This window comes from Lontra canadensis, unplaced genomic scaffold (genome assembly GCF_010015895.1).
Source record: "Lontra canadensis isolate GAN:19392208 unplaced genomic scaffold, GSC_riverotter_1.0 scaffold88, whole genome shotgun sequence".
In the NCBI taxonomy this organism is placed as follows: domain Eukaryota; kingdom Metazoa; phylum Chordata; class Mammalia; order Carnivora; family Mustelidae; genus Lontra; species Lontra canadensis.
This window is the reverse complement of record NW_022631082.1, coordinates 4,811,789-4,828,089: the sequence shown is the minus strand read 5'-3', so window position 1 is coordinate 4,828,089 and position 16,301 is coordinate 4,811,789. Positions and strand designations below refer to the sequence as shown.

At 42.0% G+C, this 16,301-nt stretch overlaps 2 protein-coding genes and 1 pseudogene across 2 annotated transcripts; all 3 read left to right on the top strand.

Moving 5' to 3' along the window:
• Positions 1-1,216: 1,216 nt before the first annotated feature.
• Positions 1,217-3,529, top strand: LOC116883034 (annotated as a pseudogene).
• Positions 3,530-4,959: 1,430 nt separating this feature from the next.
• Positions 4,960-13,436, top strand: LOC116882846 (zinc finger protein 426-like; the record flags this gene model as incomplete). The annotated part of the gene is made up of 5 exons (XM_032883477.1): positions 4,960-5,071; positions 11,474-11,521; positions 11,999-12,084; positions 12,689-12,815; positions 13,375-13,436. Coding segments are annotated over exons 2-5 (300 nt in total), but the record flags the coding sequence as incomplete, so codon positions are not given.
• LOC116883036 (zinc finger protein 501-like) lies at positions 13,420-16,268 on the top strand. Its single transcript, XM_032883903.1, has 3 exons — positions 13,420-13,452; positions 14,383-14,465; positions 14,927-16,268. Exons 1-3 carry the CDS (start codon positions 13,437-13,439, stop codon positions 16,193-16,195), a joined length of 1,368 nt encoding a protein of 455 aa, XP_032739794.1. The 5' UTR covers positions 13,420-13,436; the 3' UTR covers positions 16,196-16,268.
• Positions 16,269-16,301: the final 33 nt, after the last annotated feature.

Genomic DNA, 16,301 nt, shown 5'->3' with positions numbered 1-16,301 from the left:
GCAACAAATATCACCTACCATTATATATTTACCATGAAATATTAAAACATATAAGCCTACCATAATCAAGAGTGAGATATGTTTATATGTAAATACATTACTAGTACACAAGAGTTCTAGAAACTGATACAGGTATTTATAAGAATTGTTTTTTAAATACAGGTGCAATTCCAATTCAGTGTGCCAGTTAATTTATCAGTAAGTGGTACTAAAACAATTAGCCATGTTTTCTGGAGGAAAAAATGTGACTGGATCCACTACCACACACTACATGTCAAAATACATTCCATGCAGATTAGAGATTTAAGTGTCTTTAAATATATTTAAGAAGAAAATGATAAAATCCAAATACGATCTGTAGCTTGAAGAGACTTTTAAAATTAAAGCAGGATGGGCGCCTGGGTGGCTTAGTGGGTTAAAGCCTCTGCCTTTGGCTCGGGTCGTGACCTCAGGGTCCTGGGATCGAGCCCATTGGGCTCTCTGCTCAGTGGGGAGCCCGCTTCCTCCTCTCTCTCTGCCTGCCTCTCTGCCTACTTGTGATTTCTGTCAAATAAATAAATAAAATCTTTAAAAAAATTAAATTAAAGCAGGAAATGCAGATAGTCTTTTTGGGGGTGCTTGGGTGGCTCAGTCGGTTAAGGGTCCAACTCTTGGTTCTGGCTCAGGTTGATGATCTCAGGGTTGTGGAATCATGCCCTCCATTGGGCTCCTTGCTGGGCAGGAAGTCTGCCCAGTCTCTCCCTCTGCTCCCCATACTCTCTCATAAATAAAATCTTAAAAAAAAAACACCCCTAGACTCCTTCATCTACATAACACTTAAACCTTTGTACAGATGGCCTGAAGGGCAGGGTGTGAGGCATGCAGGAGGGAGAGGGCCTATAGGGGCTGGGGCAGTTCTCAGGAGCTTGACGGTCACAGTACTGCAGCCCTGGGATCCTGGCATTTTTTAGCATCTGTGAAAGCTTCCTTGTAATTCATTTCCTCTCACTACAGTATTAAGAATTATACCAAATTGAAGGGCGCTTGGGTGGCTTAGTCGTTAAGCATCTGCCTTCAGCTTAGGTCATGATCCCAGGGCTCTGGAGTAGAGCCCCGAATCAGGCTCCCTGCTCAGCGGGAAGCCTGCTTCTCCCTCTCCCACTGCTTGTGTTCCCTCTCTCGCTGTCAAATAAATACATAAAATCTTAAAAAAAGAATGATACGAAATGGAAAAAATATGAATGAATATCGTAAAACAAGAAAAAGTAAGACATTTCACTCTTCTTGTCACTCAGATTCCTCTGGAATAAGCAGAATTGCAGACGAATTCAATGGAATGTTTTCTGTTCAGTTATAGTATTTGTTCTATGAGAAAACCAGACTAAAATATTTTGACAACAGAACGGATGACTCTGATAAAGAGACATCAAATGATTTGCCAAAATTTACAGATGTAATCAAGACCAGAAATAGAAATCCTAACTACCTTGTTCCCAGTCCTGTACTGAGAATTCTAGACCAAACTGCCTTTTGTGGGGGAAAAAAAAAAAAAATCTGCTGATACTGAAATTTGTGATGAAGAGTGTGACTTATCTGAATTGGCCAACCAACAAACTCAAGAGGAGAGTCCTATAGAAGTTCACACTGCTGAAGATGTTCTAACTGTTGCAGAAGTGCATGCAACTTCTGGAGATTACGATTTGGAGACAGAAAACAATTCTTCTGAGAGTCTCTAAGACCAAACTGATGAGGAGCCACCAGTTAAAGTTTGCAAAATTTGTGACAGGAGCCAAGCGTTGAATGGGCCTGCCCAGCAGAACTGGCTTTTACTGACAGCTAATAGCAGTGACTTCTATAAATGCGAACTTTAGGGGCGCCTGGGTGGCTCTGTGGGTTAAAGCCTCTGCCTTCGGCTCAGGTCATGATCCCAGGGTCCTGGGATCGATCCCCATATCGGGCTCTCTGCTTAGCACGGAGCCTGCTTCCTTCTCTCGCTCTGCCTGCCTCTCTGCCTACCTGTGATCTCTGTCTGTCAAATAAATAAATAAAATTCTAAAAAAAAAATGTGGGGCGCCTGGGTGGCTCAGTGGGTTAAAGCCTCTGCCTTCGGCTCAGGTCATGATTCCAGGGTCCTGAGATCAAGCCCCGAATCAGGCTCTCTGTTCAGCAGGGAGCCTGCTTCCTCCTCTCTCTCTCTCTGCCTGCCTCTCTGCCTACTTGTGATCTGTCTGTCAAATAAATGAATAAAATCTTTAAAAAAGTGCGAACTAAAATAAATAAATAAATAAATAAAAATAAAAATAAAAAAGTGCGAACTTTGTGAGTTCAACAGCAAATATTTTTCTGCTATAAAGCAGCCATATATGATGCTGAAGCACAAAGGTACTAATTCAAATGTGTTGAATATGCAAGGAAAGTTTCTCTATCAACATGCTTCTGATTAAACACATCAAACTGCATGAAGAGGATCCCTACATTTGTAAATACTGTAATTATAAAACACTGATTTTTGAGAACCTTGGCCAGCACATTGCAGACACCCATTTTAGTGACCTTTATTGCTGTGAGCAGTGTAATGTAGAGTTATCTTCAAGCAAAGGCTACCTACATTTCCAGGAGCACAGCTGTGATGAATAGTACTAGTGTCAGTTTTGTAAACATGAAACCAATGATCCAGAAGACTTGCAAAGCCATGTGGTAAATGAACATGCATGTAAATTAACTGAGTTCTAAGTATAACAATGGAGAACATGGACAGTACAGCCTCTTTAGCAAAATAATCTTTTCTAAAAAATATATGGGGCGCCTGGGTGGCTCAGTGGGTTAAGCCTCTGCCTTTGGCTCAGGTCATGATCTCAGGGTCCTGGGATCAAGCCCTGTGCATCGACCTCTCTGCTCAGCAGGGAGCTTGCTCGCCCCCCCTCCCCGGCCCCCCCATCTCGGTCTGCCTCTCTGCCTGTGATCTCTGTGTCAAACAAATAAAATCTTTTAAAAATATAGTTTATTTATTTATTTTGAGAGAAGGCATTTTGCGGGGAGGGGCAGCAAGAGAAGGAGAGTGAGACTCTTGAGGAGACTCCCCACCGAATGCAGAGCCAGATTTAGGCTCAATCTCATGATCCTGAGATCATGACCTGAGCCCAAATCAAGAGTTTGATGTTTGACTGAGCTATCCAGGCACCTACAAAATTCCCTTTGACAAATATAAAAACTTCTTTGTATGTCAAGTATGTGGTTTTCAGAGTAGACTCAGTATGCATGCTAACAGGTATGTTGCTATTGAACATACTAAAATTCTTCCTCATGCTTGTGATAATTGTGAAAATGAGTTTTCAAGTATGCGAGAATACTGCAAACATATAAATTCACATTTACCTGAAGGGATTTATTTATGTCAATACTGTTAACATTCAACAGGACAAATTGAAGATCTTAAAGTTCATTAGATTTCAAGCAATCAGCTCACTCACTTTTAACCCTAGTGACTGCTAGATGGGGTTTGGAAATGAATGAATTAATAAGTCACCTTCCCGTTCGTGAGACAAATTAATTATTTTCTTTAACTTCCATAACGTTGATGTAAACTAATAAATTTGGCATTTTTGGTGATGTTAAAGAACAATTAAATATTTGTACAATTAAAGATGAAACATTAACACAGCAAGAGAGGTTATCAATTCAGTCGATGCATAAAACACATTTGATGATGCGCAAGAACAAGACGTTTCTCTTTTTATTGATGAACAACTGACAAACAAGGATTAGTTTCAGGAGCACACAGTGATTTGACACATATACACGTCATGATATGGTCACCACAATGTCTAGTTTACAGCTGTTACCATACAAAGAATGGTGAAATGTTACATTGACTGTATTCCATATGCGGGTCCATGACATCTCCTTACTTATTTTACAACCGGAAGACTGTACTTCTTCTTCTTCTTTTTTTTTTAAAAGATTTTATTTATTTATTTATTTGACAGAGAGAGAGAGAGAGAGAGAGAGAGAGAGCGCACAAGTAGACAGAGAGGCAGGCAGAGAGAGGGGGAAGCGGGCTCACTGCCGAGCAGAGAACCCGATGCGGGGCTCGATCCCAGGACCCTGAGATCATGACCTGAGCCGAAGGCAGAGGCTTAACCCACTGAGCCACCCAGGTGCCCCAAGACTGTACTTCTTAATCTCCTTCACATACTTCGTCCATTACGCCCCCACTTCCCTCCCCTAAGTCCTGAATAGATGGGATCACCCAATCGTGTTAAAAAAGATCTCTATTTACTGCAAAAACGCCACCCAATAACACTCAAAATAAAGGCCTAAAAATGGGATGGACCGCTGGGTTCTCGCGCTTATCGATAAGGAACGACGACCGTACAGGCTCTAGGAACTGCGGGGAGGGAGACACGAAACCTTTCACTGAGCAGGCCGTTGGGTTTGCCCAGGGGTGTCCTCCCACCGCGCAAACTGCAGCTGGGGCTCGCCCCACGCCACCCCGGCCCGCCCAGCGCACGGGTCCCGCCGTCAGCCCGCAGCCGCGCCCACTTACCTGGTTCCAGCCCCCGCCGTGACCTCCCGGCCGCATTCCGGCCTCAAACCTAGCCGCAGCCCAGCCCGCCATTCAGCTGGCGAATGAGGGAGCCACAGTTCTGCGGTCTGAAGTAGAAGCCCCGCCCCTCGAACCCCCGGCAGGAAGCGGAAGTGGCGTCACACGCCCGCCGGGGTCTCTTCCGGCTGCCTCCTCTGGACGGCGTTCAGCCCTTGGGGATGGTAGTGGTCAGCTGTGGGCTGGCTGTGGTAAGGGTGGCGTGAAGAGGAGTGAAGGAGGAGGGAACGCAGGGACCGGTTTAGTCAGGGTCGCGGATGGGCCTGCTGAGGGCCCGGGCCGCGCGGTGCGCATCCGCCTAGATCGGCTGAGAGGCCACTGAGGCCGGCGGTTCCCGCCCCGAGCCGCTGTGGACCTGCTGCTGTGAGGTCGCTTCCGTGGGGTCTTTTGTATCCACTGCGCAAGCAGCCTTTGTGACTTTTCTTAAGGAGGTAAAGAATTTCAGCTGTTAGGAGGGACCCAGACTCCGCCTCCTCGGGGACCTGACTGGTGAGCGTTGGGAAAGTTGGTTCACAAGGGCTTGCGTTTTCTTTTCGGGCGGAAGAGAATGTGGCTTTGTCACGCTCGTCCTTTATTTTGGACACACTGTGTCTTAGTCGGAAAGTAATATGCTTTCTCGGACGTCAGTAGTGGGCATATTTCAGAAGCAGGTGATACACGCGTGCGCCACAAGGGTACTACAGAGAAGCAGTTTTCACCTACCTTAACATCCTTCCCTCCTGAACCCGTCCATCCCCACCAGGTTTCAAACTAGGGGACCCCTGGAGAAAAGATTGGAGGCTTTATTACCCCACTTTTAAATAATTGAATTTCACAATTACAGGACGTTTATTTTCCCGACATTTTTGTTTCCAAAGGTCTTAACCTAAAGGAAATGTAAATACTACTGCAATGAATGTGGTCGAAGTCGGTTCGCCCATTTTCGCATTTTGCATGGTTGCGCTTTCTGGATAACGACATGTATTGAGAGTAAAAAGGAAATAAATTGCAGGCGTGATACTTGACCTTTAAATACTCGGTAGTGTTGGCGCCTGGGTGGCTCAGTTGGTTGAGCGTCTGTCTTCGGTTCAGGTCATGATCCCGGGGTCCTGCGATCGAGCCCCACAGGGCAGGGAGTCTCCTTCTCCTTCTGCCTCTGCCTGCTACTCCCCCTGCTTGTGCTCTCTATCAAATAAATAAATAAAACCTTTTTAAAAAGTTAAAAAAAAAAAGACCTGTGATGTATCTCCTAAGTATAAGGACATTTTGCTACTAAAACGATAATACATTGATTTCACCCCAGAAAATTAAAAATGTTAACTGATACCTGCTCTGTGAAAACTAAAATCCTATACATTGTCTCAAAATGTTTTTGAACATTTTTGGATCTAGGACTCAGTTAAGGTTTATATGTGACAATATATATGTTTATGTCTCTTAGTTGCTTTTAAGCTAAAGCAGAGCTATTGTTTCTTCAGAATACTGACTTGGAAGAGTCATATGTTCTTTGAGAAACTCATACTTTTGATATTTGCGATTTTATTTCCATGATGTGTTTAAATGCTTTGTTCATCTTGTAATTTTGTAATATGGTCATTGGGTCCGGTATAGAGGTTGGTAGACTTTGTGTCAGAAAAGGCCAAGGTAGTAATGTAACGGGGGGCTCAGGGGTGCAAGAGCATCTGTCTCTGGGGCTCTAAAACAGACCAGGTTCGGCCACTGGTCGCTGACAAAATCAAAGACGAGAGGGGCGCCTGGGTGGCTCAGTGGGTTAAAGCCTCTGCCTTCGGCTCAGGTCATGATCCCAGGGCCCTCAGATCGAGCCCCGCATCGGGCTCTCTGCTCAGCAGGGATCCTGCTCCCCCCCCACCGCCAGCTTGTGATCTCTGTCTGTGAAGTAAATAAATAAAATCTTTAAAAAAAAGAGAGAGAGAAATGAGTGGTGGTGAAACAAGGTAGAAATACATGTCAGTGAGGCCAGTACCAGGAAGAGAGGGAACTAGTGTCTCAAAGATGGTCATCAAAGTTCTGAAAATACTTCCAGTTTTTTATAAGGCGCATGTGGGACAGAGGTCAGCGGGTACCTGCAGGTGAGCAAAGATCAGGGCCATCATTGCCTTGGAGTCAGTCACATGGGGTCTTGCTAGCTCAGGGCAGTCCTTAAAGCTTGAGTAGGAAGTTTCAGTTCCCATCAGAGATGCTTTGCCCTTTTGGACTTTTGCCTGAGTTAAGGGATGAGCTGTAAAGAAGACCTTAATCAATTGGAAAGTTTGAGGCCAAAATGGAGGAAGTTGCAGTCCTCTTTCAGTGACTACTTTATGATTTGTTGGCCAAAAGGCCTGGAATTACTCAGCTCTGCTTTTGTAGTGCACAGGCAACCATAAACCTTAATAAATGGATATGGTTTTGTTCCAGTAAAACTTGATTTCCAGAAACAGCCCTGTGTTTTATAGTTTGCCAGCTATTCAGGTCCAGAAGCTTCAAAAGATCTTTCACAGACTACCTTGTGGGTGATTTGTACTTCAGATTATGTTGCATAAAGGAGTTATAATGTGGGGCGCCTGGGTAGCTCAGTGGGTTAAACCTCTGCTTTTGGCTCAGGTCATGATCTCAGGGTCCTGGGATCGAGCCCCGCATCGGGCTCTCTGCTCAGCGGGGAGCCTGCTTCCCCCTCTCTCTCTGCCTGCCTCTCTGCCTACTTGTGATCTCTCTCTGTGTTTCAAATAAATACATAAAGTCTTTAAAAAAAAAAAGGAGTTATAATGTACATCAAGTATTTTATTTCCCTCACGGTCCATAGTAACTACTGCTCAAATTTAGTTATAATCTCACGAAAATCAGTTACCTAAAGACTAAATTGTAAAGTTATCCTGTAATAACTTGTGTATTAATGAAAACGGGAAGGATATAGGTGCAACTAATCTTTTGAAGCATTAATCTTTGTATCTCCTCCTGCAATGTTGGTATTGTTTCTGGATTATATTGTCCAGTGGTGGGGAATTTCAGGATACTCCTTTCAGCTTTTCCTATCATAATGGTCCTTACCCTATGGGTCAGAGATAAGGAAATACTGCTAGTTGCCAAAAATTCCAATTATATATTTAGGTTTTAGGGAAAGAAATAAACACAGGGTGGGTGCTTGCTGCAGCTGGGTCCAGTCTGTGTTCACTGAAGGTTGATTTTTTTTTTTTTTTAATTACCTCCTAAGTCTCTGCTTTGGTGGTGTGCCAGAATGATATTTTGGATCCTCAGGAATTATTGTCCTCTTAGAGACTGTCTGAATATTTCCTTTTCCCCCATACATAGTCACTTGTAAATGACTGTACATCCTTTTATGAAGAGCCTGTAGGAAGGTTTATAGTGTGACTAGTGGTGATGATGCAAGATCCTTCCTTTGATGAAGGAGTCCCAAGTTTGTGATGTTGTTGGGTAGGCAGCTGTGATTTTCCACTGTGGTCAGTCAAATCTGAGTTTTGGTTACTGTACTTGAGGTTTCTAGTTATAGACATCAAATAAAATTCTAGTACATAGGTTGGCAAACTGAACCCTAGGCCAAATCTGGCTCTCCACCTGTTTCTGTAAATACAGCTTTAGACAAACTTAACCATACTCGTTGGTTTACATTTTTTAAAAAATATTTTACTCATTTATTTGACAGAGAGCACAAGCAGAGGGAGAAGCAGGCAGAGGGAGAAGCAGGCTCCCCGCCGAGCAAGGGAGCCTGATGCAGGGCTCAATCCCAGGACCCTGGGACCATGACCTGAGCCAAAGGCAGATGCTTAACTACTGAGCCATCCACGTGCCCCTGGTTTACATATTTTCTATGGCTTCTTTGAAACCACAGAGACAGACTTGAGTTTATATAGCACAGATGGTATTTGGCCTGCTATGCCTGCAACGTACTATATGGACTGGTAGAGCAGGTTTGTTGAGCTCTGCTAGAACAGGTTGCATATCTGTTTCATTGCAAGGGACCAGTTAGGCTGGGATCAGTTAGCCAGTGCTAGTGATTTCTGCAGGCCAGAGCACTCTGATTCCTGTTTCATTCCCACTGCTCTTGACAGTTCACATACCTACTTTGTCTATGGCAATTAAGTGCTGCCATATTGCAGGATAAATCCAGTGCCACATTGCTATCTCCCTGGGATTTGCCCCTTCACATTTTGTGGTGGAATTTCTGACGTTTGAGCTCATTACTGTAGGTCACCATCGAGTCTATGGTACCATCCAAGCAAGTAAGCTGTTGGAGCTTTCCCTGCGTCCATGAGGTAGTATATATTAAACCCAGCCCGTCATTATAATAAGTCCCCATGTCAATGAATTTGGCCCAGTTTATTGTTATATTCCACACTTGAGGGTCTGGCATGCTTACAGTTTATTCCCCGACAGGGTACTCAGGTTTCTTCTACATATTATAGTAGTTGGAACTGTTTTGTTGTACAAGCTATTTTATCTTGCATTGACTTGTATCCCTGTTACCCTGGACTATGAATTCATTATGCCACTAGAGGCAGTAGCAGGTAGTTTGGGTGGATCTTGAAGAGAAGGAGCATTTCCTTCTAAGACTTTTGCCCCTAGTGAGAGTTCTTCGGTATTTTTAAGCAGAGGAAGGCTCATCTCAGAAACCAAAGGGCAGGAGACTTCCTGTTGAGGGAGAGTTGGTGTCTTGTGGATTTGAGATTGTGACTTTCATCTTGGTCTGACTCAGTGTCCCCATTCGTTTTCAAATCTCATTCTTCCCTTATCAGTGCCCTAATTTTCACATGAACAACTAGTTGATATAGACACTCTAATTGTGGTTGTAATTTTACCTGTGCAGTTAAATTTCATGTTTGATTTTCAGCGGTGTCAGTCCTATGGCCACAAAAAATGTCCTTTTTAAGAGCTGTCTTGAGGCTTTGTGATTATCAGACCTTGATACGAGCATGCCATTTTCTGTGCAACTCTAGTCATAAGACTCTGTCTCTCACCACAGTCTTTGTAATCATTACTGAGGTAACAGCTAAGCCTAGCATTCACTTGGATTCCCAAGGCAAGTGTTTCTGTGTACATCTTCCGAGTGAGCCATAGCACTCATAATGCAGCTGAGTGTCTTTCAAGGAGCTCGGCATCTGGCTCCAGACAAAGACTTGATGAAATCAACCCCCACATCTCATCTACTCTGTAGATAGCATTTGGGCTGCTGTTCTTTGTTGAATTTATTAGAGAGAGTCAATAATGTTCAACACAGGAGTTGTCCTTTAAGCTGTATCAGGTTAAGAGATAGAAGGAAGCCTTATTAAGAAAGGAATAAAAATAAAATAAAATAAAAGCTTGGTGAAAAACAGAAGTTATAATAATAAGGAAGTTCTGTGAAAGACTCCTAAAAATAGATCACTGACAGGCTGATTTGGCATTGCTCCTTTGCCAGGGCAAGGGGCAGTAGGCAAACTTTGATTGCTTTGAGCTTCAATCAAGACCCTCCTGTTGAATACTTGAAGAGTCTTCTGAGTTTTCTAAAATCCTTGCAGCATTATTTTTCTTAAAATTTTGGGTCCTATTTAGAACAGCCTTCCCTTTTTCTGTCATATTACCCAAGAAGCAAACCAAAATATTTGTGTATACATTTGTATTTGTATATAGGATACTCCTTATTTTTTCACCTATTTGAGTTTTTGCTTCATAAGCACCAATAAACGGATGTGTCCATTAATAATTGAATATTTTGTCCCTTGGGAATAATGGGCCATTAAGCCCCGGAACATTTTCTGTATATTTCACTGTTTTCTGCATAATGCCTAGGACAGGACCACAATTTCTTAATTATTTATGGAAAGAAGGAAAGAATAAGCCTATTAGATAAATGAAAAGGCAGTGCAGGGCTCCAAACAACTCTCAGCTCCATGAAGTGAAGCTCAAGGGTGTTACCAAATTAAACACTTCATTTTGCTCCTCTTCATAATATCCAGCAGTATTCTAGGCCAGTGCTGGTGAATGGAAATATAATGTGTAGGCCAAGTATATGATAAAAGCTTTTCTGTAACCGCAATAAACAAAAAAGAAGGAAATCTTATGTAATAATATACTTTATCCCATCTATTGAATATATTTCAGCATGGAACCCCATATAAGAATTGAAGTATTTTAAATTCTTTTCATACTAAGTATTCAGAATTCACTGGACACAAAATTTTCATCAGATGTATTTTATGTGTTTGGATCATGTAATAAATACAGTTGAGAAAGATGTATTTAAGTTTATGGAAACATTTAAGTTTTCTAATAAACCTGCAAAAAGTTTAAAATTTAAAATTTAATTAAAAATAAATAAAATCTAAAATCTTGTTTTGCTAACTGCATATCAATTGCTCAATGGCCCATGTGGCTGCTGGCTACCAGAATGGACAAGGCAGGTCTTGAATGACGTCTGCTCATATTGGGCAATAAGAACCTTAGGATCTCAAACATTTGAGAGAAGCCTGTCTGCATTCAATTGTGGATCTCTTTTTTTTTCATAATTGGATAGTATCGGACCAGTGATTAGTGTTCTGTGAATCTAGCTTTATCAGCTATTAAATAGGGCAGATGATATCTACTGTAAAGGGTTGTTAACAACAATTAGGTGAGCTGATATACGTACAGCTCCTAGTAAGACAGATATCTGTCATATGCCTGTTGTAAGGAAATGGTAATGGCTATTACTGACTTTCATACCAAAGGTTATAACATTTTTAGTGAATTTCCCGTATATCCTCTACTGAGAGAGAGCTAATGTATGATGTTTGATAATGGATTAGTAATGCTTACTGATTGATGATTGATATGAATGAAAGATACTCTGGGTAACATTGTGCCAAGAGTAATGAAGACTGCCGTATTTACTCAGATTCTTAAGTTGCACTGAAGTGATCTTGGCATCAGATTTCTCACCAGGCAAACTTCATCACTCTCCCAGGATGGCAGCCGTTGATCTGAGCCATGGTAAGTCAGTGTTGATTCTCATTTTCAGACGATTCTTAAAGGTCACCCCTACACAGTATAGGGCCTGGATCTGGGTCTAGGCAGTCAGGCTGCTGGTTCACTTAGAAAGAGCTGAAATAGGCCAGAGAATGCTGTTACCTAAGTCAGCTTCCTGGTGTGTGTGCTTTGGGACTTGGTGCTGCATAATCCCATTGATGAATTTTATTATCTTGGGCAAATAAAGAATTGGATTTCCCAGGGGTTGGGTTTCCATATCTGTAAAATAAGGTGATGACCCCTTTCCTTGTGGGTGGTATGTCTAGCATGTCCCTTTTATGGCTCTGGGTGAGGGAGGGCTACTCTGATATTTTATGGCATTAGTGTGTATTTCTGTGAGATTTCTTGAGTGTACAGGAATATATGGAAATCTCAAACTAGGACGGAATGATTTTTCAGGTAGGTGATTCTGGTTATGCTGCATTCTTTTTTTTCCTCTAGATCTTTCTAGAGATCCTTTTTATCTGCCTGAGGAAAAAACAGAGGCAGAAAGGATGGTGGCTGTCTGGCTGAAAAATTATCAACAGGTAATTAAAAAAACATACTAATCAACGGAATACCATACTTACATCCATCAGGTGGATACATTCCTTCTAGGCACATCTGTGTTCTGAGCTTCCTAAAGCAAATAAACTCTGTACAAGGACTGAATCCCCAGTTGCATTTTCCCTGGAAGTGGAAACTCATACTGAAAAGGGATTACTCTGAAAATAATCTTAGTATTTCACTAATCACCTATGAACCTCATGGATAACAGGTACATAGTTCCACCTTGCTGTGTTCTGACATGGTAAGGAGGGTTTAAGTATCTTTTTCAATGAATTTAGTCATTCTGTGCTGTTTATCAAGGATCTTTAGTGTGCTTAGAAGTCTACTGCAATGGAGGGAAATAAGAACTCCTACTCTGGTTTTTCTGAGATAAGCTTAAAAGGTGCCATTAAAGTCGTATGAGTGGAGATGAGCAGTGAGTGAGTTTAGATGGGAAGAAGAGGACCTGGGACCACAGAACCGTGGGAGGATAAAGAGAAATCTCCTAGACCTGCATAGGTATTGAATCTCCTGTCCTCATTCTCCCGTGAACGTTGGTGGAGATGTTTCTTGTCTCAAGCCAACATGTGTGTGATGGTTTAGATTGCAGTGACCTTCGAGGATGTGGCAGTGGACTTCACCCAGGAGGAGTGGCTATTACTGGACCTTACTCAGAGAAACCTATACAGAAATGTGATGCTGGAGAACTACCAGAACCTGGTAGCAGTAGGTAAGTCTGCCAACATTCCAGATGTGTGTCATATACTTAATGTGCTTCCAGCCTTGGTGATGCCCTCTGAACATAATTGGAAAAAAGAGACACATAGTCCCTGCACTAGCAGGTTATCGTCTGCAATGCGTGTTCTGTAAATGTGACCCTCTGTTTGGGAATTTACATTCTTAGACTCCACTTCTGACATTCTGAGTTATAAAGCTGGGGTTGTCTCCCCATCTTCTGTATTTCAGTAAGCCATCCTGCTGATTGTGATGCACTCCAGCGTTTGAGGACCACTCCTGTAGTGGTTTCCCCATCAGAATGAAGATCTTTCATCATCTTAATTTCCTATTTGAGTACCTTTATGCTCTGTAAATATGTATATACATTCAAATTTGGCTTTCAGGTGTCAAGAGATAACTTATCTCTTGTCACAGAAGGGGAGTACTTGCCTCTTTTGGTCCTTTGGGGATAATTTCATGGCTTTCATTAGAAATATAGTCTTAGATTCATTGGAGGCTTTGTCTTCTCTTGCATGAGCCTCTCCTGTTAATGTACCTTTTCCTGTGGACAGAATATCAACTGTCGAAACCTAAGCTGATCGCTTGGTTGGAACAAGAGTTGAGGACAGTGGAGATGGGAGTTTTCCAAGGTGAGTGCTGTTAACAGGCCTAACTGGTCATTCTGAAGGATGGCATCTTTGCAACTTTAATGTGTAAAATTTTAAGATACATTGGTCTCAGAGGGATGAAACCATTTACCTCTGATGTTTGGGATATCTTCAGGTTCCTTCAGTCTTTTACTTAAAATTCCTATGATCTCACAAATGACCTGTTCTGACTCTTTATCATTTTGGTGTATCCTCCTTGTCCAGGTATTTTTCACATGTCTACTTGGTAATAGATTACCTTGATAATATTTTGTTATTGTTTGACATCTTACTTGATTTTCAGAAAATTATTTTTTAGTAAGCCACTGAAGTCTGTCCCTACACACTTATTGTCATATATTCCCCATAAACAAACAGGTGAACCTTTTTTCTTGTTATTTCACCATTTTTAATATGAAAATAAGTCTTAATTTAATGAGTCTTAATTTAAAATTGTTTAGTGGTGCCTGGGTGGCTCAGTCATTAAGCATCTGCCTTTGGCTCATACCATAATCCCAGGGTCCTGGGATTGAGCCCCACATAGGGCTCCCTGCTCAGCAGGAAGCCTGTTTCTCCCTCTTCCATTCCCCCTGCTTGTATTCTCTCTCTCTCTTGCTGTCTCTCTCTCTGTCAAATAAATAAAATCTTTTTTTTTTTTTTTAAGATTTTATTTATTTATTTGGCAGAGAGAGAGCATAAGCAGGGAGAGCTGCAGGCAGAGGAGAAGGGAGAAGCAGGCTCCCTGCTGAGCAGAGAGCCTGACATGGGACTTGATCCCAGGACTCTGGGATGATGACCTGAGCCAAATGCAGACACTTAACTGACTGAGCCACCCGGGCGCCCAAATAAATAAGATCTTAAAAAAAAAAAAAAATTGTTCAGCCTATGATTTCTTCCTGCAAATATTTAAATTTGTGTTTTATTTTACTTTAGAATGGGAAACACAGCCTCAAACGAAAGGATCAGCATCTCACCAGGAATTTTTTGGAGGAAAAACAGCCATTGAAATACAGAAAGTAAGATTGATATGTGATATTTCTTATATTCCACATTCAAAAAAGATTGGTGGTCCTGTTAAAAAATTCAGTGCAAGTGTGAGATACTTGAGACAAATGGCATTCACCAAAGACAGTAATTCGGAGATACTCTGAATATGACGACTTGGCATTTATAATCCAAATCTATCTTGAAAATTGTTGCTCTCTAGATGCCACAGGTACACATTCCCAGATATGTAACTTGTCATTGAATCTTTAAACATTTTCGTGAAATTTTAATAGAATGATCTTAAGAGTAGATGGCGTCAGTTTTTGGCAGACAGGTTCCCTGGTTTAACTTGAAAGAAATCAACAGGACCTGTATTTATGTAATGAAAATGCTAAGAGTCATATCATCACCATGTTTCTTGCATTATAAGGTTGAAATTTATCAGCAGTCTGAAAATTCTGTCATCATCTTTCATCCCTTCCATCAACAGGAGAGGAACCACCATGGAGCAGAACTCTCTGACTGTGAGCAAGGTGGAAAAGTCTTGAATAAGCATTTAAACCTTAAGACACACATGAGAACTCAAAATAGAGGGAACAGTTTTGAGTGTAATCAGTATCACAGTGGCCTCCTTCATCTGCAAAAGAAAACCTCTACTAGAGAGAAACTTTCTGAGTTTAATCAGTGTGGTAAAGTCTACAGGCGGACTCCACATGCAGTGTGTGAGAGAACCAGCGTGGCAGATAAGACTTTTGAATGCAGTGACTGTGGGAAAACGTTCATTAGTCGTTCACACTTTCAGGCACATAGGAGAACTCACAATGGAAGAGATTTCAGTGAATGGAAGCAATTTATAAAAACTTCAGTTTTCTCAGCAGGCCAAAAGGAGCATGTGCAGACACGGGCTGCTCACGAACCCCATGAAGGTAAACAGTGTGGGAAGTCTTATGCGGATTCCAAGTGCCTCGATAATCATATCATTCGACTTCATGGTGGAAGAAAACCCTTTGAATGTAGTGAATGTAGGAAAGCCTTCTCTACATCCTCGCGCCTTTGTGTGCATTTGAGAATTCACACTGGAGAGAAACCCTATCGATGTAAAGAATGTGGGAAACACTTCCAGTGGCCCTCACTCCTTCGGAAACATGTTCGTACTCACAGTGGCGAGAAGCCCTATCAGTGTAAGGAGTGTGGGAAAGCCGTCAGTCGTTCTTCGGTTCTTAATGAACATTTGAGAATTCACACTGGAGAGAAGCCCTATCAGTGTAAGGAGTGTGGGAAACACTTCGCTTGGCTGTCAGTCCTTCGGAAACATGTTCAGACTCACAGTGGCGAGAAGCCCTATAAGTGTAAGGAATGTGGGAAAGCCCTCAGTAGTTCCTCAATTCTTAATGAACATTTGAGAATTCACACTGGAGAGAAGCCCTATAAGTGTAAGGAGTGTGGGAAAGCCTTTACCAATTCCTCACGACTTAGTGTACATTTGAGAATTCACACCGGAGAGAAACCCTATCAATGTAAGGAATGTGGGAAAGCTTTTGTTTGGCCCTCAGTCCTTAAAAAACATCTGCGAACTCATAGTGGAGAGAAGCCCTTTGAATGTGGTGAATGTGAGAAAGCCTTCAGTAATCCCTCTTATCTTAAGGAACGTTTGAGACCTCATTCTGGAGAGAAACCCTTTCAATGTGGTGAATGCGGGGAAGCCTTTAGGACTTTCTTGTATTTTAATAGCCATTTGAGAAATCACTCTAGAGAGTAATCCTATGAACTTAAGGACCGTGGGCTTTCACTAGTGCTCTCCTGATTTGACATTTAAGTATTCACACTGGATAGAAACCAGTAAGGAATTAATGGGAATGTGGGAA